Source organism: Symphalangus syndactylus, chromosome 9, assembly GCF_028878055.3.
Source record: "Symphalangus syndactylus isolate Jambi chromosome 9, NHGRI_mSymSyn1-v2.1_pri, whole genome shotgun sequence".
Classification (NCBI taxonomy): Eukaryota; Metazoa; Chordata; class Mammalia; order Primates; family Hylobatidae; genus Symphalangus; species Symphalangus syndactylus.
Window position 1 is genome coordinate 39,436,321 of NC_072431.2, and position 25,689 is coordinate 39,462,009.

Genomic DNA, 25,689 nt, shown 5'->3' on the forward strand with positions numbered 1-25,689 from the left:
GAGGCTATTGAGTGAAAATGATAAAAAAGATACTTGGTCACAGCAGAGGCTCAGGGAAGGGTTCCAAACATGGCTGCTGTCTGAGATGATTCTCAAAATTTCATCCTGACAAGAGCCCTATATAGAAGTCCCCAGCCCTGTTTGACAGAGAAAACAAAGGGGCGCCCCTAATTTGAAAAGCTGAAATCTGAAATAATCCAAAATCTGAAACTTTTGAGTGCTCACATGATGCCACAAGTGGAAAAGTCACACCTCACTTCATGTGATAGGTCACATATATTATTAAGAATAGCGTATAAAATTACCTTCAGGTTATATGTATAAGGTATATATGAAACATAAATAAATTTTGTGTTTAGACTTAGGCCCCATCGCCAACATATCTCATTATGTGTTTGCAAATATTTCAAAATTTGAAAAAAAATGAACTCTGAAACACTTCCGATCCCAAGCACTTTGGATAAGGAATATTCAAACTGTACCCCATTAGTAACACGGTCAGAATTCTATTCCCAATCTATTTTTATCTGTTTTTCAGGCCTTATTCAGTGTACAATTCTGTCAAGATAATCCTTTTCTCTTAGTTTCAAATGCTTCCTTATCTTTTAAGAATGTTATATATAGGTATTTCAACTGGCAGAATTGACAGGAAATTTTTTTCAAGCAAGTTTTATATTTATAATTATTTGTATTTTGTAATTCTTATTTTTTTAAATATTAGACCCAAATTTTAGCCATGCTGTGTGCATTTCATTTACTGGTCTTCTAATCTAAATTCTTTATATTTTCATGAAAATCCTAAGTACTAGAGTTATAGGTATCATCTAAATGAAGATTAGACTGAGAGAGACGGGGAGAGGGAGAGAGATAGTAAGTACTATGATAAATTCACCTTGAAAACACTTGGTACTTGTAGTTTTGGAGATGGGATCCCAATGGCATAGTCAATTAAAACCATACACAGAATTGTAAGAAAGACAGCAAAGTCACTCACTATGGATCGAACCTAAAAATAATGAAAACACTTGTCACTTAAAGTAGCTATAAATATCAAGGAATACTCAGGAACATAATCTAGAGTCACACTTTATAAACACTTTATGACATAATATCATAATATTATATTTTATGCATACTATAAGATTACCATTAGCTCTGTCAGAACCTGAATATATATTTATGTATCACTGTCGTTAAGATTGGTACACACTCAACCTTTCCAGAATGAGGCATTATGGAATAGCTACATCGTGGTTGTGCTGTTTTCAATGTTTATTTAAAATCTAACTTTATGATGAACCCATGCATGTGAATATTCAGAATGCAGAATAAGGTAGCATGGGCAGAATTTGGCTGGATTTTAGGGATCTCTTTCACACAGGTAACATTTTAATATGATAAACTTGAAGCATCATAAAATAAAATTATCTGTTCTTATCAAAGAAACATAATGTTTTAGTTTATCTAGAATATAAGCATGACAGTTGGGAATGTACACAACAGAGTGGGCAAATTTAAAATTTATTCTATGTGAGCCAATTTTTAAAGCCATTTCTCATTTATAAAGCCAATTCTGAGCAAATATTCACATACAATTATTATCCAGATCTAGTTTATTTTAAGATGCCTTTATGACATACACACGAGCACACACAAAATGCTTAAGGTTATTGTTTCAGCTCAGAAAAATGTTTTTGTATTAATCAGACTAAGTTTTTTGGGGAAATAAATGAATCTTCCACCTTAGAGAAGAAAGTGGTGACAAAAAAGAAGCCCCCCTTCGGAAGGAACAGTTCTTGAAATATTTTCCCAGAGTGGAATTTTGATCATAATCTATAGCTCATCCCTAAGAAGCTTGTTTCCTTGTTTCTTTTCCTTTTTTTAAATTTTTTTTGGCGGAATCAGACATTATAGGTGTTACTTTGCAGTGTTAAATATTGAACTAAGCTGTTTCTCTGTTTACTTTCCTTTCCAAATATGCAGATGCAAACGTGGTGGGTTAGGGGGAGGGACTGACGGTTTAAACACTGAAAAAGAGAATATTGTTCCAATGAGTCTTGCGGGGGCTTCCCCAATTAGAGAATGTAACATAGGCTCCTCTGAGGTATCTGTCAGTCTGGAATAGTTCCCACTGTTCACTGGGCAAAAAAGTGACAATCAGTAATGCAGTGTGTGCTGTGAATTTCCAAAACCGTCAGTAGGAAAGTAGGAGTTGATCTGTGGGGTTTGCAGTTAGGAGAAAAGCCTGCATATGCAATCCCAGCACCTGCATCACAAAATTCTTTCTCTTCAGCCCCTCATCTCACTCCACAACTAACCTGGCAGCTCACTCACACAAAAGCCTTTCAATGGCTCCTTTTATTACATCAATTACTCTTTCTTTTGTCCTATGTTATTTTACATTTAGATCAAGAAAATTATAGTCTAAGTACCTTGGTTGGAAAATATCTGCTAGTCTTGAACTGCTTCAGGGTGGCTGACAGAGTAACTGTGGAAAAGAACAGGATCACAGACCAAAATAGAACATCTGGAACATATGGGTGATCATGGCCACAGGCCCGTCCAACATACTCTCCATGCAATGATTTGCATTCCTGCCAGAGGAAGTAAAACAAATGGAGCTACTAAGAAAAAACCAGACACATTTCTTGCAGAAAACTAACACCGTCTGATCAATTGTAGTTCAGATGCTGAGGCTTTTCCTTTATGGCTCTCACAATGATTTAGCAGGCATTACATTATGAGTTTCAAGTTCAACTTGAATGGGTGGTGAGCAATATCAAAGGTTTATGAAAAATTTGAATATGAACTGCTTTTTAAATTTAAATGTATAAAATGAATTGATTTACCAATTAATTAGTGTGTATTAAATCTAATATCTACTAAATTCCTAACACCAGATGTATCAAAAATATGACATATGTAATAGTGATTGGTTACTAAGGTCAGACACTGTGCCTAGCTATTTAAATACATCATTTAAATTACTTTTCACACCAATCCCATAAAATAGGTTCATGCTATTATTTATATTCCATGTCTGAGGAAACTGAAGCATAAAGGGGTTAAATAATTTGTGGTGGCCTCACCACTGATGGGCGGCCGCAGAGCTGTGATACAAACACGATTTCTGCAGTGAGATTATTATTGCTTATTGATGAAGAACAATGACTTTGTAGAATTATCTAGTCCAAAAGCTGTCAAGAAAGATGAGAAAGGCAACAAGAAAACTAGGACATACAATGACTGAAATGAACTTGTAAGTCAAAGATTTGACTATCGAACTTGGATTAAAGAACAAATGAGATAAAATTACTACATGAGCAAGGCAAAGCTCATATTTACTATGACTTCTCCATGGGTTATTTTTTCTTCTGCAACTGTAGTTCTATAAGAGCCTGAAGAACTATTTCTAATTACTGCCTTAGCCATGAGGTGGCAGCAAAGCCAAAAAAATTTTTTTCCTCCAGGCAAAACTAAGCATTTCAAACAAATATTTTGAAAGAAAAAAAAATTATTTTAAACTTACTTTGGTTTATCTTATGTAAAAATTAGATTACTAAAGTATTTTTACATTCCAAAACAGGAAATAATGGCTTAAATGATCCAGTGATCTCATTAGTTCTTGAGATATTCCTGCCCTGAACATAAATTGAATTGCAGAGAGATCTTGGAGAAAAATATGAACTGATAGATTGACCACAAACACAGAGTCTGCCCAACTTTAGGCCTGAAATCTTTGTAGAGCAAAAAGTAAATACATTCCAAAGATTGTAGAATAAATTACAAATAGCTAAACTGTCATCTGAAAACAAACAACTAGTAAAATCTACTTGGAGTTGCTGGCTACCCTAAGCCTGAGAGTCTTGAGAAATATAGTTAATACACCTTATTATTGTCTTAAAGAATCTGTCTCCTTTTCTAATTTAACTGCAAACATCTTCCTTGATAGGCAAAGTTAAATTCCAATCATTCATGTTAAGCTAATACAGAGCACAGCAACTTGGCTAATTGAAAAACCACAGAAAAATCCCCCAGGCCTTAATTAAAGTTTTAATTTTCCTTCTTTCAAAATGCTGTAAAAATAGATAAGGTGGCAAAAATGAATCCTTGTGTTTTTCATCCTCTTGTGCACCTGTCCAAAAATGCTAGCAGAGCAATTATTCAGCAATATAATGGGTAGCAAAATGGCTACATAGAAAAAGGAGCTAAAAGTTCCATGACAAACACATTATCTATAAATTTGTGAGCATCTTTTGTCATTTCTGCAGGTATAAAAGTCATTTGGCGGGATCTTGTTCTCAATTCTTAAGAACATAGATGACATTTAAAGGATCCCTTAGCTGTCTTACACTCTATAATTTGCCAATGGCCTGCCTAATTACATTAATTCAAAGCATATTTGAAAATGTTATTTATTTTCTCTTTGGGAGGAAACAAAATGTTAATTTTAAAAAAGAAAAATTGTGACCTGCTAAATTCAACATTTATTTACAGATTTATACTAATTGTATCCCCAATACACACACAGAGGCACACACACATGCACACATACATACATGCACACATACACACAGAATAAGTCCTGAAATTTAGAAATGAAAACCAAATCCAAATCCTGCTCTCTTCTTTTGAGTCTAACATATGGTTTCAGTTACAATGGGTACTCAAAAAATGCTTGTTGACAAACTGATTTCTACTAATTACTCTTCAAACACATTCTAAGTTTCAGCAATTCTATAAGTTGGCAAAAATTAAGTTAGATAAAATAAGAAATTAAAGTTGGCATTAGTGTCCTGCCCCTTATATATGTACAAGCTAAATATGTAATTCAGGCACTGAAACACCAAATGCTGGTTAACTGCTTATGAATATTTTAAATCTTGCCTAAGGATTTCTTATAAAGGCTGATTTTTGAGATACTGACATATATATATATATATATATATATATACAAACTTAAGTACTCTAGCTTGCCATAAATATTTGCATTAAATAGTAAGATGAAACTGTTTCAAAACAGACATTAAGTACTTTTATCAAATGTTTAACACTTACTATGCATAGAGCAGTTTGGGAGAATCAAAGAAAGCTAAAGTTCTTTGCCCTTGCTGAGTTGGCAAGGTATAAATTATAATTCATGAGATATGTAACAACTCAATGAAACATTACAGGACCTGCCAAATAAATAATATGTAAATTAAATATTATATCACTATTTTAACAAAATTAGTTATAATAGCCACTAGTTCAGTGCTTTATTAATAAAATATTTTTGATGACAGTATGAATATATTGAGGAAAAAATTCAGCATAACAATTAGACAAAAATTTTAATGTTCTTTTTTTGACTTAAAAATTACAAGATTGTTTTCATTGTATAGTATTCCCTCTGGTGATAAAGACTGTTTCTGGTCAAGATTAGCAATTATCCATTGCAAAAACTGCTTTTAACTAATGAAAAATAATATGAAAATTTCTGCTTGAATGTTAATACCCAGTACAAAACTTTCTAAAATGACAAAAAAAAAAGAAAAAAACTAACAACCCCACAATGCTGTATTTGCTTTAATTGCAAAATATTTTTCACTATTCTACTTGACCTTAAAACTCAGGGTATCTAACTCACAGCTAGCCTGATAACTGTGCTGTATGTCTGCTTCTTAGAACTCTCAAAATTCAGGATTTGCTAATACATAGAATGAATATTATTATTCAGTATTAAATTATTCACATAATACAAAACAGCTATAGAGTAAATTATCATGTTATATAACTTAGAGATGGGATCATTTAGGTTTGCATATTGAAGAAGACATCAAGAGGCTCTGTAAACATAATACAGTTTACCAAAGAAAATGTAGACAGAAGACCCACTACTGATTTCATTAATCATGACCCCATGTCTAAATTCTGAATAACTATAGTGTTTTTTTCTTGATCAGCTCATCAATTCTTTTATTGTTCAGTTTAAATGGCTCTTTGAGTGGAAGCAGCCTGGCAATGTTATTTTTCTAGGGAAAAATAGGTGAAACAGAATAAATGTCAACAATCACAAAAGAAAACACTAAGAGTAACCGAAGGCTTATTCTACAGAACACAACTAGGGTAAGAATAGAAGTAGTAAAACGTAGGCCAAGATAGAATTTTAAATAAAGAGTAAGTAATTTGATTTCAATTTTGAAAGAACATGTTCAATAGAGAAAATCAAGAATATAGTCAATAGATCATATGCTCTTTACAAGAATCATGTTTAGAGTTTTATAATATCTGTACAACAAAGAAGATTTCTATGTTCACTAACTGGACCATTTACTAAAATAGTATACATTTGATCAAATGAACTAGAACTCATATAGTTTTGTGCTCATAGTCATAATAAAACTTGAGCCTTTATGGGTAGGTAAAGTGGCAGAAGGTTTGAACCTGTAATGTTTATAACTGGGAAGAATAGAAAAGAAAGTAGGGCTACTCAGATTTTAATATTTATTTAAAGTAGAACACATTTTCAAATTACAAGATTTTATTGAACCAGAAGCATAGAATGTAAATATTGATAGGAAAAGAGGCACAGACATTATAATAGATTCAGAAAAATAGAGAAATGCAGGTATGAGAAAAAAGAAATCACAAAGTAGAGAAAAGCCAAAGGAAATAAGACAATGGCATAGGATTGAACTGTTATAGGTGAAAAATACGTTGCCATGCCCTTTCTTGAGTGGGAGATAAGAATAAAATGGAAAAAAGAAAGATCTTGTTGAGGGAGGTGCCAGAATTTTGTGAAGAAAAGTGATATTTGTTCCTCCCAAAGACTTTAGTATTGACACTAGAATATTAGAAACATCCCCTTCCTCCCAGCAGATCTGAAACAGCTGGAGCAGCATTACAGAGTAAAGTAAGAGCATTCTGAGTTCTTTACACAGAAGGCAGACTTAGTTCTGCCATATGGTTTCATTTAGGTCAACACCACTCATAATTAATGTGCTTTCAGTCCATCTCGGTCACATAATTCTGTATAAGTGAGCTTTTTTGAGCAATTCTGGTCTTCTATTAGAACCTTAATAATGAAAGATAACCCCAGTTTACTGATGAGCAACTGAAATGATGAAACTAAAATTAAAACACAACTATTAGTTTTATAATATTATGCATTCAAAAAAATTTTACTGTAATGGGAATAATTGAGTCAAAATGTCAACAAAATCTCTTAGGTAACTTATTTTTCAGTGTTTTACTTACTGACACAGTTAGGTTCTCCCAAATTATGTCAGAGGCAGAAATGTTGGATTCCCTCCATTCCTTCAATGTATCATTGCTGGGATTATGTGGTTCCACACAGTTACACCTGAAAAGGCAAAGTAGTGTCTTTTGTGAAATAAGTAGCTTTTTGTGACTGTACCGAAGACTAATGTATAACGGCTCCATTTTCTCCAGTCACAGCATTCCTCTATTTGACAGACAAGGAGTTAGGTCATCCTAAACTACTCCACAACAGACTATTTTCAAAAATCAAGATGGATAGACTGTTAGGATACTAGACTACTCTACAGTGTTTCCTGGAATGAGAGCCCCTTATGACACCAATTTGGCCCTAAATTATAAGTCAAATAGAAAAATGATAAATATCCAAATCCACTGTTACTATGTAGTTAATATTGTAAAATCATATCAATCAAAATTAAAGGGGGTATTTAATTCATATTCTGAAGATCATTTATAACTGGCATATAATTCAAAATTATGGCTAGTTGAAAGGAGAACTCTAGGTACCTGAGGATATATCAATGAGAAGAAGATATAGACAAAGATATCCACAAATTAATAGCCTTAGAAGTTAACCTCAGTATACAGTTTGTTTTCCAAAAATTCATTTGTAAACTTGCTATTTGCCCTTCAGAAAGCATTTTTGTATAGAAGAATTTCATAAACGGTGGTTGGTCTCCCAGATTAACCCACATCTACCACATAACTTGTAAGTTCATTGGACAGCTCTTTTAGTGATATTAATTGAACTATAGAACTGAATTGCCATTTCTAAGGTTATTACTATAGAAAAATATCATATAGTTTCTACTTGGTCTGCCTAAGCAACAGTCTCCCTTCTGCCTTCTACATCAGGAATTTACTCTGTTTCATTTCACCACCACTTATTCATTCTTTAAAGGTTATTGTCTATTATTGCAAAAACAACTGAGTTGGGCAGTATAGACAGATATGGTTCTTGCTCTTACTAGGGAAATTGGAGGATTTCCCAGGGAGGCTCACTTGGAGACCCCAGAGAAACCTTAAAAACTGAGCTCCTGTCCATGATGGAACAGTAGGTCAAAGCCACATCCTGTTACACCCCCTACCTTGCTAACCACCAGTGGGCTTTCATTCCTAACGGTTAAACAGAAACAAGCTCTTTTGAAAGACTTGCTCCATGGCTGATTTCAACCAACCATGTTATGCTGCCCCTTGCTTTTTGTAGTTTTGACACAGCAACTGGCTAGCATTCCTTCCCAATAAGAGAACACTGAACATGGAGTGAGTGGTTCTGGCCAGTTTACGGAGACCGTATGCTGAGTCCCTTCATGTCCTCTGCTTCACCTTTTAACATATAGAGCTTAATTTTAGTATATTTAAATGTTTTTTCCACCCCAAAGTGAACATGGGACATATGTAATAGACATGTTAGCTTACTACAAGTATGCCCCTTCATGAATATTCATAGCTCCTCCTATAGCCGGTTGAATATGTATGCTAAACCAATCCATTCAGTATGAATTCCTGTCTCATTTTTCCTCCTTCGAAGCACCTGCTTTTCAGTTTTAACCACAGGCTCTATTTCCCACTTGCTGGTTGTGACACTCCCTTTTAGAAATAAAGCTCTCCTCAGTAGATTTTGCTACTTTTTCAGTAGACATTATAAAGAGAAAAAAATTTTAAACGTGGAATGATTTTGAGCCTCTGGTGAAATGTTGAAAAGGAGAATTCATTTGATTGTGATGTTAGGAACATTGTTGTTTTCTTTCCTTCACTATGTATTTGTCGAGTTATTTTCTTAGTGGTTGCTCTAAGGCTTATCACATATACCCAGCTATTCTGTTCTAGATTGTTCTGTTGTTTTTTACAATGTCCTGGGACATAAATTGCTCTGGGGTTCTGCTCCAATTAAATTCCAGCCTTTCTGCTGTGGTAGTCTTTTGTTTTTTGTTTTTAAAATATAGACAGGGTCTTGTTATGTTGCCCAGCCTAATCTCAAACTCCTGAGCTCAAGTAATCCTCCCATCTCAGCCTCCCAAAGTGCTGGGATTACAGGTGTAAGCCACAGTGCCCTGCCTGCTGTGGTCATTGCTTGAGGTTTGTTCTGACCCAGGAGGGCTCTTCTTAGCTATCTCTTTTCCTGATTCTCTCGCATACACTAGCTGATCTGGTTTAGCTTGTCTCTTTCATGAAGGTACCAACCTCCTCTTGCTTTCCACCAGAACTTACATTATTTTTGAGAATACCTTTATCTTGAACTTCCCTTTACTCTGCTTCAAATAAAGTCAGTTCCTTTGCAAAGAGCTTCAGTGCTCCCACTGGGGAAAATCTCTGACGTGCGGCTTCAGAGCTAGGGATGGGGACAGCACTGTGTTTCTCTGTAAGTGACTCCTCTGCTGTAGGAGCAGGGAGCTGACCATGGGCAATAATCAGAGTCTCATTAATAATTGGGAACCCATACTATTCTCAGTGTTCCAGGTCTGAGGTTGAACCCCCTCCACCCTACCGGTAGAAGCTGGGTGAGAGAAGGGAGCCTCAATCTCTTGGATTCATCTAGCCAGAATTTAGCTTCTAGAGGGGAAGGGTGAAGGGAGACAAGAAACGCTGTTGGCCTTCTCCTCTTGGGAACATACAGTTGGCCTCAACTGGAAGCTGAGGAAGCCCTGTGTTCTTGCCCAGAGTTAAGATTCTGTCATGCTGAGCTGGGAGGAGAGGAAGGGAAGTGGGTTGTGACTCAAGTGCCTTGGACTCATTGTTCTTACCAAGATTTAGTACACTTTTTGGAATAAATGTTTCTTCATTTGCTGTATACCCTTAAGAAAATTTCCAGACTTTTCATGATTGCCTTTTAAAATTACTTTTATCAGTACATTGTTTCACTGGTGAGAGGGTCTGCAGAGCTTCTTTTACCACCATTCTGGAAGTATATACTCATAACATTATTTGTAAAGTGCTATAGAAGTCATGACACTGGAGCCATGGAGAAGGAAGCATTGCACATTACTTAGTTCTACAGTAAATAATACTTACATAGTCATAATTACATAAAGATTTCTATATTTTTAAATTTTTTAGAATCAATCTTTAGGCAAATTACTTAACACTTACCTATGGTTACAAAATAATGTATGTTAATAGCCGCTACAATAGAGTCGGGGGTGGGGAGGTAGAAGGAGGAACACAGAGTTGAGAGGAAAGGTGAGAATTATTCATCTCCTCTTACAAAGTAGAATGTAAAGAGAGTTACCTATGGCTGATAGAATCAGAAATGGAAATCTACATATGTTAATTGTGGCTATTTACTTATAGCTACAGAGGTTACAGGGATGATGGAACTTAAGATGTGATATTATCATATTGAAAAGGGAGGTAGAGTGAAGAGGAAGGTTGGGGATGAGTGTAGAAAATTAGCTAAATCCAGACAGGTGCAGTGGCTCACATCTGTAATCCCAGCACTTTGGGAGGCAGAGGCAGGCGGATCACAAGGTCGAGAGATCGAAACCATCCTGGCCAACATGGTGAAACCCCATCTCTACTAAAAATACAAAAATTAGCGGGGCATGGTGGCAAGTGCCTGTACTCGCAGTTACTCAGGAGGCTGAGGCAGGAGAATCACTTGAACCTGGGAGACAGAGGTTGCAGTGAGCAGAGATTGCATCACTGCACACTGCCTGGTGACAGAGTGAGACCGGTCTCAAAAAAATAAAATAAAAATAAAATTAGCTAAATCCATATTTATAAGAGCAAAAAGTAAATTTGTCACACTCAACATTGCTAAGACAAGAAATAAAAATATAAGCATATTATTCAGAAATTTAGAGGGATCACTAAAAATAATTAAAAAAATTGTTAAAAATGTTGTCTTTGAGTGAACTGGTGCTTTAAATTATAATCTTCCTGTACTATTTGTGGGTTTTTTCCCCCCTAGGATGTGTATGGACTATTTTGATAACAGTAAAATGTACTTGAAAAAATAATTAGTTCTTCTTGTGTCAGCCCTAAGTTTGCTTTCTCATTTCAGAGTGTACAAATTATCTCAAAATCTCTTTTATATTTGCTTTGTCTGTCTTTTTTTTTTCTCTTCTATAAGCTCGAAAGGTTTGCAATCATGGGGAAACCAGTTGAATATTTATCTTGTACATATCATGCCCTTCTCAATGATAATTATATGCCCAAGATATTTGGATTATTTTCAACAGCAGAAGGCAGCCTAGCATGTTATAGGTTATAGATTATTATTATCGATAATAGATTATCGATAATACTCTATAATTATAATCTATAATAATAATAATCTATAAATATCAACTCTTATACACAAACTCTGATGTGATTTTGCATGTAATGAATCCTCACCATTTGTATACAAACTGTGAACTCAATTGCTGCATTGGAATGGTCTAACAGAACTGATCCCAGGCAATAGGCCTTGGTCCATAGTCCTCAGACTTCCAAATAAAGCTAACTTTTCTTTATTTATTTAATTAATTTATTTATTTATTTTGGAGACAGGGTTTCTCTCTGTCCCCCAGACTGGAGTGCAATGGCGTGATCTCGGTTCACTGGAACCTCCGCCTCCCAGGTTCAAGTGATTCTCGTGCCTCAGCTTCCCGAATAGCTAGGACTGCAGATGATCGCCACCATGCCTGGCTAATTTTTGTATTTTTAGTACAGATGGGGTTTTATCATGTTGCCAGCTGGTCTCTAACTCCTGGCCTCACGCAATCTGCTTGCTTCAGCCTCCCAAAGTGCTGGGATTACAGGCATGAGCCATCGTACCCAGCCTGATACTTTAAAAGCTTGATTTTTTTTTTCTTTAGTCAACAGGGCTTCAGCATATGAATTTGGGTGGGGTATGGAGAAAAATTCAGTCTATAACAATAACTCCCTGTTCTTTACTTCTCCTCCTTAAGATAGAGTAACCTTCAAGTAAGCCTCCACCTTAGGCTATGCTTTCAGGGGAACCTAGATTGCAGTAAGTTTTGTTCCACATGTTTGGTAACATTGAAAGCTTAGGCATCTAGGAATTATGCACAATTCTTAATTAACTCAATAAAAAGTTAATGATTGTCATGCAAGACACCATGCTAAGTTGGGTAATATAGATATAATCTCGGGGCTTTCTTTAAATGCAGGAGAGAAATATTAAGTAGCCAATTACGCAATTATTTGAATACATCTATAACATGTACTATAAAGAAGTCTGGGCTACTAAAAAGATAAACAAATAGGCATCCACACCTTGAGTCTGGGTGTTCAAGGAAAACTGAGATCTAAAAGAGGAACAGAATTTGGTGAGACATAGTGTGGGCATGGCAGTGAGAGTGGGGAACTACAGAGAACAAACAGTGTTAATTTGGTTGAAACAGAAGGGGTGGAGGAAGAGATGGGGTATGGATCTGAGATAGGCAGGGCCTAGACTGTGCAGACTGAGTGCTGGGGGGCCTGGTAAGTATATTGCGTATTAAAATAATAACAGTAAATAGCCTTTGGTTTGTGATTAACATTGATTATGCTGCCGTCATTTAAGGTCCAGATCATTAACTGAAATGATACTTTAAATCATATTGAGTATCTTTTTTTTAACACAATGGTATGCGACTAGAAATCAATAACAAGAAGAATTTTGGAAAATGCAGAAATATGTGGAAATTAAACAACACACTCCTCAACAACCAGTGGGACAATGAGGAAGTTAAAAGATAAATTTAACAATGTATTGAGACAAATGAAAATGGAAACACAACTTGCCAAAAACAAATACTTTTCTGGATTGCAGCAATAAGAGTTGTAAGAGGAAAGTTCATGGCAATAAACACATCAAAAAGGAAGAAAGATCTCAAACAACCTATAACATTGTAACTTAAGACACACAAAATAAGAAGAAACTAAGCACAGAGTTACTAAAAGGAGGAAAATAATAATCAGAGAAGAAATAAGTGAAATACAAAGTAGAAAAACAATAGAACTGCTCAACGTTCTACTGTTGAAATAGAACGTTCTATTCTATTCTATCTAACAACAGAACAGCTCAACGAAAGGTTGGTGTTTTGAAATAATAACAAAATCAACAAATCTTGAGCTAGACCAAGAATAAAGGAGAGAAGATTCAAATAAATAAAATCAGAAATGAAAGAGGGGACATTAAAACACACTACAGAAATGCAAAGGATTATAAAAGAGCACTATAAACAATTATTATCCAACATATTGAATAACCTAGAAAAAAATGGATAAATTCCTAGACACATATAACCTACTAAGGTTGAATCAGGAAGAAATAGAGGATGAGAACAGACCAATAATAAGTAAGGAGATTGAATCCATTACCAACAGCCTCTCCCAAGAAAGAAAAGCCCATGACCTGATGGCTTCAGTGCTGAAATCATCAACCATTTAATGAAGAACTAATAATACCAGTTCCTCTGAAACTCTTTCAAAAAATTGAAGAAGAGAAGTATATCCAAACTCATTTTATGAGGAAAGCATTACAATGATACCAAAGCCAGACAAGAACACTACAAGAAAATATTATAGGTCAATATCCCTGATGAACATAAATGCAAAAACCTTCAAAATATACTAGCAAATTAAAAGCAACAACACAGTAAAAGAATAATTCATCATGATCAAGTGAGATTTATCCCAAGGATGCAAGGATGATTCAACATTTACAAATCTATAAATGTGATACACTACATTAACAGAATAAAGAACAAAAACCATGTGATCATCTCTACAGACATAGAAAAAGCATTTGACAAAGTTAAACATTCTTTCATGATAGAAACTCTCAAAAATTAAACATAGAAGGAATGTACCCCAACACAATAAAGACCACATGTGATAAACCCACAGCTAATATCTTACTCAATGGTGAAAAGTTGAAAGGTTTTCCTGCAAGATCAGGAATAAGACAAGAATACCTACTCTTGCCACTTTTAGTCAACATTGTACTGGAAGTTCTAGTCATAGCCATTAGGCAAAAGAAAGAAATAAAAGGCATCCAAATTGGAAAGAAAGAAAGAAAGAAAATTATCCTTATTTGCACATAAAAATCAGTAGCACTTTAATACCTTAACAACAAACTATCTGAAAAATAAAATCAAGAAAACAATCCTATTTGCAATAGCTACCAAAATAAATTTAAAATACTTAGGAATAAATTTAATCCAAAGGAGGTGAAAGACCTGTACACTGAAAACTATAAAACATTGATGAAATAATTGTAGAGGACACAAATAAAAGGAAAAATATCCTGTGTTTATGGATTGGAAGAACTGATATTTAAAATATCCATACTAACAAAAGCTATCAACAGATTCAATATAATCCCTGTCAAAATGCCAATGACATTTTTTACAAAAATAGAAAAAAGCAATCCTAAACTTTGTATAACCACAAAAAGCTCTAAATAGCCAAATAATTCTTGAGTGAAAAGAACAAACCTGGAGGTATCACAATACCAAACTACAAAATACACTACAAAGCTGTAGTACAAGGCAGCATGGTACTGACATAAAAATAGACACGGAGACCAGTGAACAGAATAGACAACCAGAAATAAATCCATGTATTTAAGGTCAAATGATTTTCAACAAATATGCTGAGAACACACAGTGGGGAAAGGACAGTCTCTTCAACAAATGGTGTTGGGACAACTGAATATCCACATGAGGAAGAATGAAATTAGACCCTTATCTCACACCATATTTAAAAAAGGATTAAATACCTAAAACTACTAGAAATAAACATTGCCTGTTTGCCTGCATAATTTTTTTTGGATTTAACCCCAAATCACAGACAGGGAAAGCAAAGATAGACAAATGAGATTACATCAAACTAAAAAGCTGCATAGCCAAGAAAATAATCAACAGAGTGAATATACAACCTATGGAATAAGATAAAATATTTACAAACCACAAATCTGATAAGAGATTAAAGTTTAAAATATACAAGGAACTCAAACAACACAACTGTAAGAAAAAAAACAAGGTTAAAAAACGGGCAAAGTATCTGTATAGACGTTTCTCAAAAGAAGACATACAAATAGCCAATGGTATGTGAAAAAATGCTCAAATCACTAACGATCAGAGAAATGCAAATTAAAACCACAGAGATACTACCTCACACCTATAAGAATGGTTATTATCAAAAAGATGAAAACTACTCACAGTAGTCAAGATTTCGAAGCAACCTAAGTATTCACCAACAGATGAATGAATAAGGAAAATGTGGTACATATATATGATGAAATACTATTCAGCCATAAAAAGAATGAGATCCTGTCATTTGCAGCAACATGAATAGAAGTGAAGGTCATTATATCAAGTGAAATAAGCCAGGCACTGAAAGACAGACTTTGCATGTTTTCACTTATTTGTGGGAGCTAAAAATTAAAATAATCGACCTCATGTAGATACAAAGTATAATGACGGTTATCAGAGGCTGGGAAGGGTAATGAGGGGTGGGCAGGGAAGTGGGGATGGTTAATGGGTACAAAAATATAGTTAGGTAGAATGAATAAGATCTGGTATTTGATAATACAACAGGGTGACTATAGTCAACAATAATGGATTGAACATTTTAAAATAATTTAAAGAGCAAAATTGGATTGTTTGTAACAGAAAGAAAGGATAAACGCTTGAGGTGATGGATATCTCATTTACTCTGACGTGATCATTACACATCAAAATGCCAGTATCAAAATATCTCATGCACCCCATACATATACATACTTACTGTGTGCACAAAATTAAAAATTAAATTTTTTTTAAAGATGGAAGTGTTTGAACAAGTGTTGGAGAGGAGGTGGAGAAAGGGAAACTTTTCACATTGTTGATGAGAATATAAATTAGTACAGCCATATGGAAAACAGTATGGAGTTTCTTCAAAAAATTAATAGACCTACCATGTGATCCATCAATTCCACTACTGGGTATGTACCCAAAGGTAATTAAATCAGTAAATGGAAGAGATATCTGCATTCCCATGTTCACTGTAGCATTTATTCACAGTAGCCAAGATATGGAATCAACCTAAGTGCCCATCAATGGACGAAAGGATAAGTCAAACATGGCATTGGGGCTGAGTGTGGGGACTCATGCCTGTAATCCTAGCATTTTGGGAGGCCAAGGCAGGAGGATTGCTTGAAGCCAGACCTTTGAGAACAACCTGGGCAACATAGCAAGAAGGTTGTCTCCATAACAAATTTTTAAAATTAGGCAGATGTGGTGGCATGTGCTTGTTGTCCTAGTTACTCAGGAGGCTGAGGCAGAAGTATTGCTTGAGCCCAGGAGTTCCAGGCTGCTGTGAGCTATTATTGTGCCATTGCACTCATTGGATGACAGAGTGAGAGCCTGTAAAAGAAAGAGGAAAGGGAAGGGAAGGGAAGGGAGAAAGAAAGAAAGAGAGAGAAAGAGAAAGAAAAGAAAAGAAAGAAAGAGAAAAGAAAGAGAAAGAAAGGAAGGAGAAAGAAAGAAAAAAGAAAGAAAGAAAGAAAAGAAGGAAAGGGAAAGAAAAAGAAAGAAAGAAAGGAAGGAAGAAAGGAAAGGAAAGAAAGAAGAAAAGAAAGAAAAACGAGCAGGAAAGAGAAAAAAAGATAAGTGGCATATATACAATGTGGAATATTTTCAGCCTTAAAAAGGAACAAAATTCTGTCATTTTGACAATTTGGATGAATTTCAAGGACATTATGTTAACTGGAATAAGCCAGGCACAGAAAGACCAATACATTGTGATCTCACTTATATGGGGAATTTAAAAAGATTGAACTCACGGAAATAGAAAGTAGAATGGTGGTTATTAGGGGCTCAAGGAATAGGGGGAGGAAAGACCAGACCTAGACACATCTAGAGCAACTGTAGCTCCAACTCTCAAGAAATGGCATTAAAGAATAGTACTTTAACACTAGAGGTCTTTTGAAAAGAGTCAGTGGACCAAACTCCCTACAGTAGTAAAGATTGTGGTAGAAAGATCCTATACTTTGCATTTTTCCAAAGATAAGTAGGAGGCAGATCAGGTGAATCCTGAAGTTCTAGAACCACCACAGATGCCTAATCCACGTCATCATCCACATAAGAGTTTCATGTTCCTCCATGATCTGATCCTGAGTCCCAGTTTGGGACTCAGAGGCAAGTTCTAATAGAAATAACCTTTCATACTTACTGAAGATACCCAGGTACTAGACTAAGGACTAAGGATAGTAAAGCTCAGTAGCATGTCCATAGTCTGAAATGAGATGAGTGCTTATTTTAAAAAGTAGAATCTAATGTATCCATATTGATCTTGGATCCTGCTCCAAACGGAGGCTTATAGATTATGCCCATGGTAGCCTCCCTCAAAATGTCAATTGGGTCTGCAATATCTTTTACTGAATGTCTTGCTTTGGTTTCACAGTAGCAGCAGTGTTAGGTAAAAAGCATTAGGTGAACAAGCAAGGATCATAGGTCTGCAAATGTCTTGCTACTGTTCTGCTCATATATATCTGAACCTGCCAACCTCAGTCTGTAAGCCAGTTCACTAGTAAGGAGTAGTATGCTCCCTTAATGAGAAGATTCTCCCAAATTGATTTCTCTGTTACTTTATCTCAGAAAAAAAAGGCCCAACACCATAAGAGTTTGATGGGAAAACATTTTCATACTATGAAAACCTAGTATAAGTATATTTATTAATGACAAAAAGGAAACTAAAACACAAAATAGGGAAAATATGGCAAATTTCCTGCAGGAGTGTCATAATAAGAGAGAACTAGCATTATAGTGGATATATACATGAAATACGTGTGTGTACATAAAGTGCATATATGTATACTTTTATAACATCTATAAAGCAATTTTATTTAAAGATAGGTTGGGAACAAACACATTAGTTCTTTGATCTCCTTTATATTACTGCCAAGGGTCACAACAATAGAGATTTAAAACTATTCCATTTTTATATTTTAGCAAAATCACTGTCAGCTCTTCTAAGTTATCTTACCCACCCAAGTAACAAAACCAGAGCAAATTGTAAGTTCTACTCATTTGAATAGTGGATTAGTAAACTGAAGACATAACTGATTCTAAATTAATTTTTTTAAAGCTCCATTTTATGCTTTCACTCTGATGTACCCTGGAGGAAAACAATCTTTATTTAAAAGAAAATTAGTCACTGCTTAAAGATTTAAAAAGTATTAACACATTTTTAAAATAAATAAAAAAAGGATGGATTAGGGCAATGCTTGGCTCCTGGGAACCAGTACATGGTGTTCAGCTGTAAGATTGGCCCATTCATCCTCAACAGCAACCTGGCCAATTTAGGTACCAAGTAACTCCAGATGCTGGAGCTGATTATTTGCACCTGGATGAAATGTATAGGTATTTTGTTCCCAACATCACCTTTGGTCATTCCATGGTAGAAAGTCCCTGAAAGAAGCTAGGCCAGAGTCCTGTCTTCTACATGCACAGGATGATGTCCAGGCCAGAACAGTGGCTGAAGCCAATGGCTGTGGCAAGAGCCAATCAGCCAGTCATCTCAGGATATTGAGAACACAGGGACTTTGACCAAAAACATGTGGAGACCAGCCTGGCCAATATGGTGAAACCCCCTTTCTACTGAAAATACAAAAATTAGCCAGGCGTGGTGGTGCGTGCCTGTAATCCCAGCTACTCAGGAGGCCAAGGCAGGAGAATTGTTTGAACTGGGAAGCAGAGGTTGCAGTGAGCCAAGATTCTGCCACTGCACTTCAGCTTGGGCGAGAGAGCGAGACGCGTCTTAAAAAACAAAACAAAAACATGTGGCAGAATGAGATGAAGATTAGATCTTACCAGAGATCTTATCTACTTCGTCAACTTTGCTGGAAGGGCAGGTTATTCAGTGATTTCCCTCCTTTCTTAATCTTACCTACAATTTTTAATTCCACCTACCATTTAACAACATTAGATAATGCTGTTGTGTTAGCTCTGAGTAGAAAGGAAAAGTACTACTTCTATAATTAGTAATACTCAGTAATACTGAATTACTTCCATTTGGAGGTAATATTGAGTTGAATAGTGATTCTGCTCCTTTCTAGCTATTGATCTTAGCAAATCACCCAACCCCTGAGTTTCTACGAATTCATTATATAACTAATTAATATAATTTATTCAGTAAATATAATTATAACAACTGGACAGGATTTGTTGAGAATTAAAAGAGACACCATTCTATATATAACGGTATATAAAGCTTCTAGTACTATTCCTAGAGTTTCATGGATGTTCAATACAAAGTAATGATCACATAACTTTGTGTTTTATGGGTTATAAACTACTTTGATATAATTGCATTAAATCTGCAAATCACTCCTATGAGTGGTAGGAGAGATTTTTGTTCTGTTTAAAGAAAATGAGAAACTAAAGCTCAGCACAGACTTTTCCCATGGAAAGAATCCAGCAGTGCATGTGATTTCTGGTCTGTACTCTTTACAAATGGAGCCTTTGGGAGGTAGATTAAACAAAGGAAGATTCTCTTACTTAATATTGTCTTATTTCCAGTCTAAATTTACCCTGTAGCAGAACCAGATGGCTATGAATATTGTGAAACTATAGATCTTGGTCCCAAAAGGTATGTATATTTATTATTCCAAGAAAGACCAGGTAGCTTAGGAGATGACTGGGTACAGAACTAACCCACAAACTAAAAGATTTATATAGTGTCCCAAATTATACTTAGATAACAAATATGTATTAACCACTTCCTTCTTATAAATATTCTTGATATATAATACTATGGCAAGAAATAAAAAAATTAAAAACCAGAATGGATACTCCGATTTTTTTTTTCTGTATAAATTGTGAGAATTTGAAAACAAATGTAAAAATAAATCTCTTAAGGCTCAGGTTCAGGGATTCCAACTTTGTGAGGAAGACATATTTTCTATTTTAAAGTTTTAAGATCCTTGGAGATGTTTCCATGAATAAACTGAACTGAGCACAGTAAGGGGAGGGCCCAAATGCTACCTGCTTTTGCCTGCCAACTGGGAATCCCAACTAACTACACATGTGGAATTGAGGAAGCAGAAATGGCCTAGCCGGCTGGTTGAAGATCTGTCATCTATCGGGAGCATCCTGATAGATGATGCTCAACTCATTGGTCAGGGGTCCCTAGCTTAGGTGCATGCAAAAATATGTGTGACTTATTGAAACTGCCATATGCTCTCTAAAGTCTGTTCGAATTATAACATGTATTTAAGCTGTTAGCAGAGAATGGAATAATTATTTTAGATATTTGCCTAGGCACATAGATACAGTCCTGTAATTCTGATTTAAAACATCTGAACATAAAGAAGCACAGTGGATCTGCCTCGGTTCCTAACCCAGCATTGTCATGAATTCAAATAATTGTATCACAGATGACCATTGCACAGTAGTGCTATCAACAAAACAAAACGAACTGTGTAATATCATTCATTAGAAGCAAGAGTCTATTTCTCTTTGAAGTAAATTAGTAATATATTGTCTGAATCTGTTTATTAAGTGGCAAACATCCTACTTTTCTTGGTAGCTAACAGAATTCCCTAAGATGGTCAGTTAGTTTACCTCAGAAATAAAAGAGCTAGTATTATAGTTTAATGGAAAATTATTTGCATATTTTGAAAATTTGTTAAAAGTAAATACATACATAAGAAACTAAAATATAAAATAGAGAAAATATGGCAAGTTTCTTGCAGAAGTAACATAACGAGGGAGAAAGATAGCACTGTAGTAGATATGTGAATACCTCCATGTACAAATGTATATGTGTATATACATACATATATGTTTTCTATAGCTACTGTATATCTATGCATATACGTATGGCACGCATACTGTTGCAATATACATGGCATATAGTTGATTTTCTAGTTTCATAGTTTAATTGCTACATTTTATAGACGGGAGGAACTAAATGTTTGATAACTTATCCAAGGCTACACTGATAGAAATAAACTTGAATCCAGGTCTGTCCCAACCTGAAACTCCTACTCTTTTAGCTATTGTATGCTGCCTCAATATGTGACTTGGTGCTATTTCTATCAAGATAGCCAGAAGAGTGAGATGACTCCAGAACAAATCAAGCAATCTACATTTCACTGTGTAGTTTGCTAGCTTCCACTTTCAAGACCTCTCTCCTATAAGGTATTCTTCCAAAACACCTGTAGCTCTGCCCTCCTATGATGAAAACTACACCATCCCCATTCTCCTCAGGCCCACTGTCCAGTTTCCTATAACCCCATCGAAACCTGAAGATATGGCTTCTCCATTCATTTTGCTTTACCACTCCCTCAAGAACATGGTCTCTGCTTTCCAAAGTGGTTATACTGTGTTAGTGAGTACAATGGCATGTGTTACTCCATTCCTGGTAGTGTACTTACATTTTAACCCTGACTTTTTGAAAGTGCTAAGTTAGAAATTTGATGTACAAACGTCATAGGAGAGACATTTTTTGAAGAGTTGAGTCTACAAGTGGACGTTAGTTACCTACGTGCCTCCCTGTCAAAGCTATCTCTAGGTTATGACATTACTCACCTATAAATGAATTCCAAAGTGGAAAATATGCTTTTAATATACAAGATTTATATATGTCATAAATAAATAAATTCAAATTTAAAAATAAATAAGTTAAAGATTTATTTGTATTTATATATGTATCAAATCACAGATGTCATGTATACCCAAGCAAACTATTGTTCTTTCTTGAATCTGCACCTCTGACATCTAAAATCTCAGCAGACAGTTCTCAGAGGCTGCCCAGTTGTGTAAGGATGTTTGATATCTCCATACCAACTCTTGGTGGCTCAGACTTCTGACTACTTACTTCTTATGTTCTTAAATATCAAAAATAGATATGCTAAATAAATCAATCAAGAAAAATGTGAGAAAAAAATCCCATTTTCCTATCTTCCTCTGTATTGATGAACTTATTTCTAAAACTACAGAAAGTTAAAGAAGATAAATGAAAAAGAAAAAAGAAGAAAGAAAGAGAAAAGAAAAATGGAAATAGCACTGTGAGGAGATAGAATATGAGTTTGGAACAAGCTTTTTTGTTAATCTCATCAAAAATAATTTCTAGTGACTCTGACAATAAGATGGGGTATTAATGCAAAAAATTTCTTTAGATGCATAGCATAGTGTATGCTTAGAACACTGAGGTCTCCAGCCAGATTTCCTATGTTCATTCAAATCCGAGCATTTAGCTGAGCAACCTTGGACAAGTCATTTAATCACTCCATGTTTCAGTTTCCTTATGTATAAAGTGAAGATAATGATAATAATCAACCTCATGGGGTTATTTTTTTCTTTTTTTATTATTGTACTTTAAGTTTTAGGGTACATGTGCACAACATGCAGGTTAGTTACATATGTATACATGTGCCATGTTGGTGTGCTGCACCCGTCAACTCATCATTTAACATTAGGTATATCTCCTAATGCTATCCCTCCCCACTCCCCCAACCCCACAACAGGCCCCAGTTTGTGATGTTCCCCTTCCTGTGTCCATGTGTTCTCAGTGTTCAATTCCCACCTATGAGTGAGACAGAACATGCGGTGTTTGGTTTTTTGTCCTCACGATAGTTTGCTGAGAATGATGGTTTCCAGCTTCTGAGTTCATGTCCTTTGTAGGGGTTATTATAAAATTAAATGAATTAATATACATAAAAGCCCTAGAATGGGCCCTGACATAAGTAAATAGAGATTGTTAGGTATCTCATTTTGGTTATTTATTATTGTTACTATCACAAGCTCATAGACTGAAAAGTCCAACAATCATAAAGCAGAAAAAGGGTTGTATCTGCACTTCTCTACATGTTTAAAAACACTAGTATAAAATGCCAATAATTTTCAATTGTGGTGCCGAATTATTTGGCTTAAAATACACCTTTTACAAAATACATCCTTTAGTACCCTTTACTGCCCACAGAAAAGCAAGTGCTAAGCGATCTTGTTTATATAAATGGCTACAGAGTGATTACATAAACATTATAATTAAATGCCCTCATCCAGAAGTCTTTGCTTTTGTTTCAAGGCTAATGGAGGTGATCTGTCTTCCTTACACAAGAAGAGACTGCGGCTGTCTTCTGGAAAACATAATTTGGTAGAACTCCCTTCAACGTTATTACTAATTTTAGTCCTTGGGTTGCAGATGCTCTCCTTTTGCCTTTGTAGTTATTAATAGTACCTTCCTGTGTGCACTAAACAGTCATGGTTTGTGATTCATTTATTTTTCAGGTCTCTTTATTGACTCGATTATCTCCCAGAGTGCTATGTACCAAGTCAGGTATTAATACAAAACATACAATCAGAAAATCAGGATCTATCCACAGAAGCCAAATGTGTTTTTATGATTATTCTTTTTCTATTTCAGAAAGTAGTTTTAATTGCAATGATAATAAAACCACACTATAGAATATTTACAAAATAAAAAAAGAAAAAGGTATCTCTCATAGTCTTTCTACCACAATTGCTATAAATTTTTGGTATACTTCTTTCAGTAGTTCTTATGTATATTTTCAACATATTTTTATGAGCATACAGTATTTTTATTCTTTTTTTACATAGCACTATAATGCAAGCATTTTCCTATTGCTACATTACCCTTCAGAACCATTATTTGTGAGGGATGCAACATAACTTATTCTTGGATTATTAATCATTTAATTAAATTGTTACTATTAAGATGACTATTTAAATAATATAGAGACAATCCTTTTATGAATACACCTATTTCTATATTTTGAGCTCATTATTTGAAGAGGTTTGCTTAGTACTTATACTTTTCTAAGATATCACTAAGTATATAACCATAATATATTATGAGGAAAATAGCTTTTCAAAAATATGCATCGTAGCTTTGTAAAATACCATCACAATTAGCTAACACTAAAAATATAAATACTCTCTCCATTAAATTCTTAAACTTTTTCTCATCTGAAATTTATCTTCATTCAAATAGACATATCCTCTCCTTAGCCTCTAAATATATAAGTTTGGAAATATTTCTCACTCTCTTGGCATCCTATACTTTTATATGATAGCACTTATGTCATTTGTGTAATGTAATTTTGTGTAATATTTAATGTCTGACACTTTCAACAGACTATAAGTTCCATGAAGGAATCCTGTCTATGCATTCATTTTTTTAAGCAAGCACCTGGCACATAACAGGCAGCCTTATGACAACTGACTGATTTAACAATTTGAAATTATTTTATATAGATTACTGTGCTAAGTCCTACTGGAGATACATAGACATATATCACAGTCCCTACCTTTAAGGAGTTACAATCATTGCAATCATTTGCTATTATTTTTACTTTAATATGTCAGAAAGTTTATGACCTTTAAGACAAAATGGTCCTGGGTTTACCCCCATTTACCATTCATTGTATATGTGATATTGAGAAGATTATTTAACTTGTTGGAGCCTCAGACTGATTGCTTGTAAAGCAGGAATAATACTTGTCCCACAAGGTTCTTGTGAGGTTCAAATGAAGTCATATAGGCAAAGTTTTCATAACAGCTCCTAGAAATTAGACACTGTTCCATAATTACTTGTTGAACAAGTGAATCAATCCTAGATAATTTTTGTTTTTCATTTTTTCCATTTTTTGTTTTTTTGCTTTCTTCCCATTACCATTGTCTCAGCCAGTAGTCAGGACTTAAACATTCTATGCCTAGGGTATTGCTCCTTGCTCTGCTTCCTGTGATCACCTGCTAACCTATTGTCACATAATTCTTCCCGAGCCTTGTCATGATCCATGATGGCCTCTGTACCAGATAAAACTTATTAGAACTTTTAAGGCTCTCTGCCAATTGGTCCCCAGAGGTCCATTCTACTCTGCATAACTACTCTCAGATCTAGTGATGATCTGCACGTGGGAATTCACAGGTACAATGAAGAGAGAGAGAGAAAGAAACATAGGTATGCCACATACAATAAACTCATGTGGCAGGTACAACAGAAATGGAGATATAAGTTCAGGTTTCCTTTTTCTATGAATGCTTCGGAGCTCTCCAGGGCAGTCTGTTACTTCTTCTCTTAGGCCATTGTACAGACATCTTGTATAGTGCTTGTTATATCACATTGCAATTATTTAACTGTGTATCCTCTAGCCTCTTTCCTCATTTATTAATTCAACAAATACTATTTGAATGGATATCATGTCCAAAGGACATCTCCAGACACTGTCTGATAATCACTAAGGTCTTTCAGAGTAGGGACCATATTGTATTCATTTTATACCATCAGCACTGACATACACAAGGAAGATCAGTGGATGTTGAAGGAATGAGCTAAGTGAGTGAATGAGTAAGCACATGTATGAACAGAACAGTAAACCTACTTATTATTCCTTGAACATTTTGCCCATTCTACTCCTGAGTTTTGTAGGTTGCTCTTTTCCTGAATTTGAAAATAAATTTTGTTACATGGACACTAACTTGA

General features: G+C 35.0%; 1 protein-coding gene across 10 annotated transcripts in view; it reads right to left on the bottom strand.

Annotated features, from left to right (window-relative positions):
* Nucleotides 1-25,689, bottom strand: part of SLC4A10 (solute carrier family 4 member 10) — a 448,737-nt gene that overhangs the window by 119,722 nt on the left and 303,326 nt on the right. For all 10 annotated transcript variants that reach the window (XM_063609461.1, XM_063609460.1, XM_063609457.1 and 7 more), the window contains 3 exons: nucleotides 7,240-7,345; nucleotides 2,433-2,594; nucleotides 893-1,006 (listed from right to left, as the gene is read on the bottom strand). In XM_063609461.1, the coding sequence (XP_063465531.1) occupies nucleotides 893-1,006; nucleotides 2,433-2,594; nucleotides 7,240-7,345 (382 nt within the window). The remainder of the gene's footprint in view (nucleotides 1-892; nucleotides 1,007-2,432; nucleotides 2,595-7,239; nucleotides 7,346-25,689) is intronic.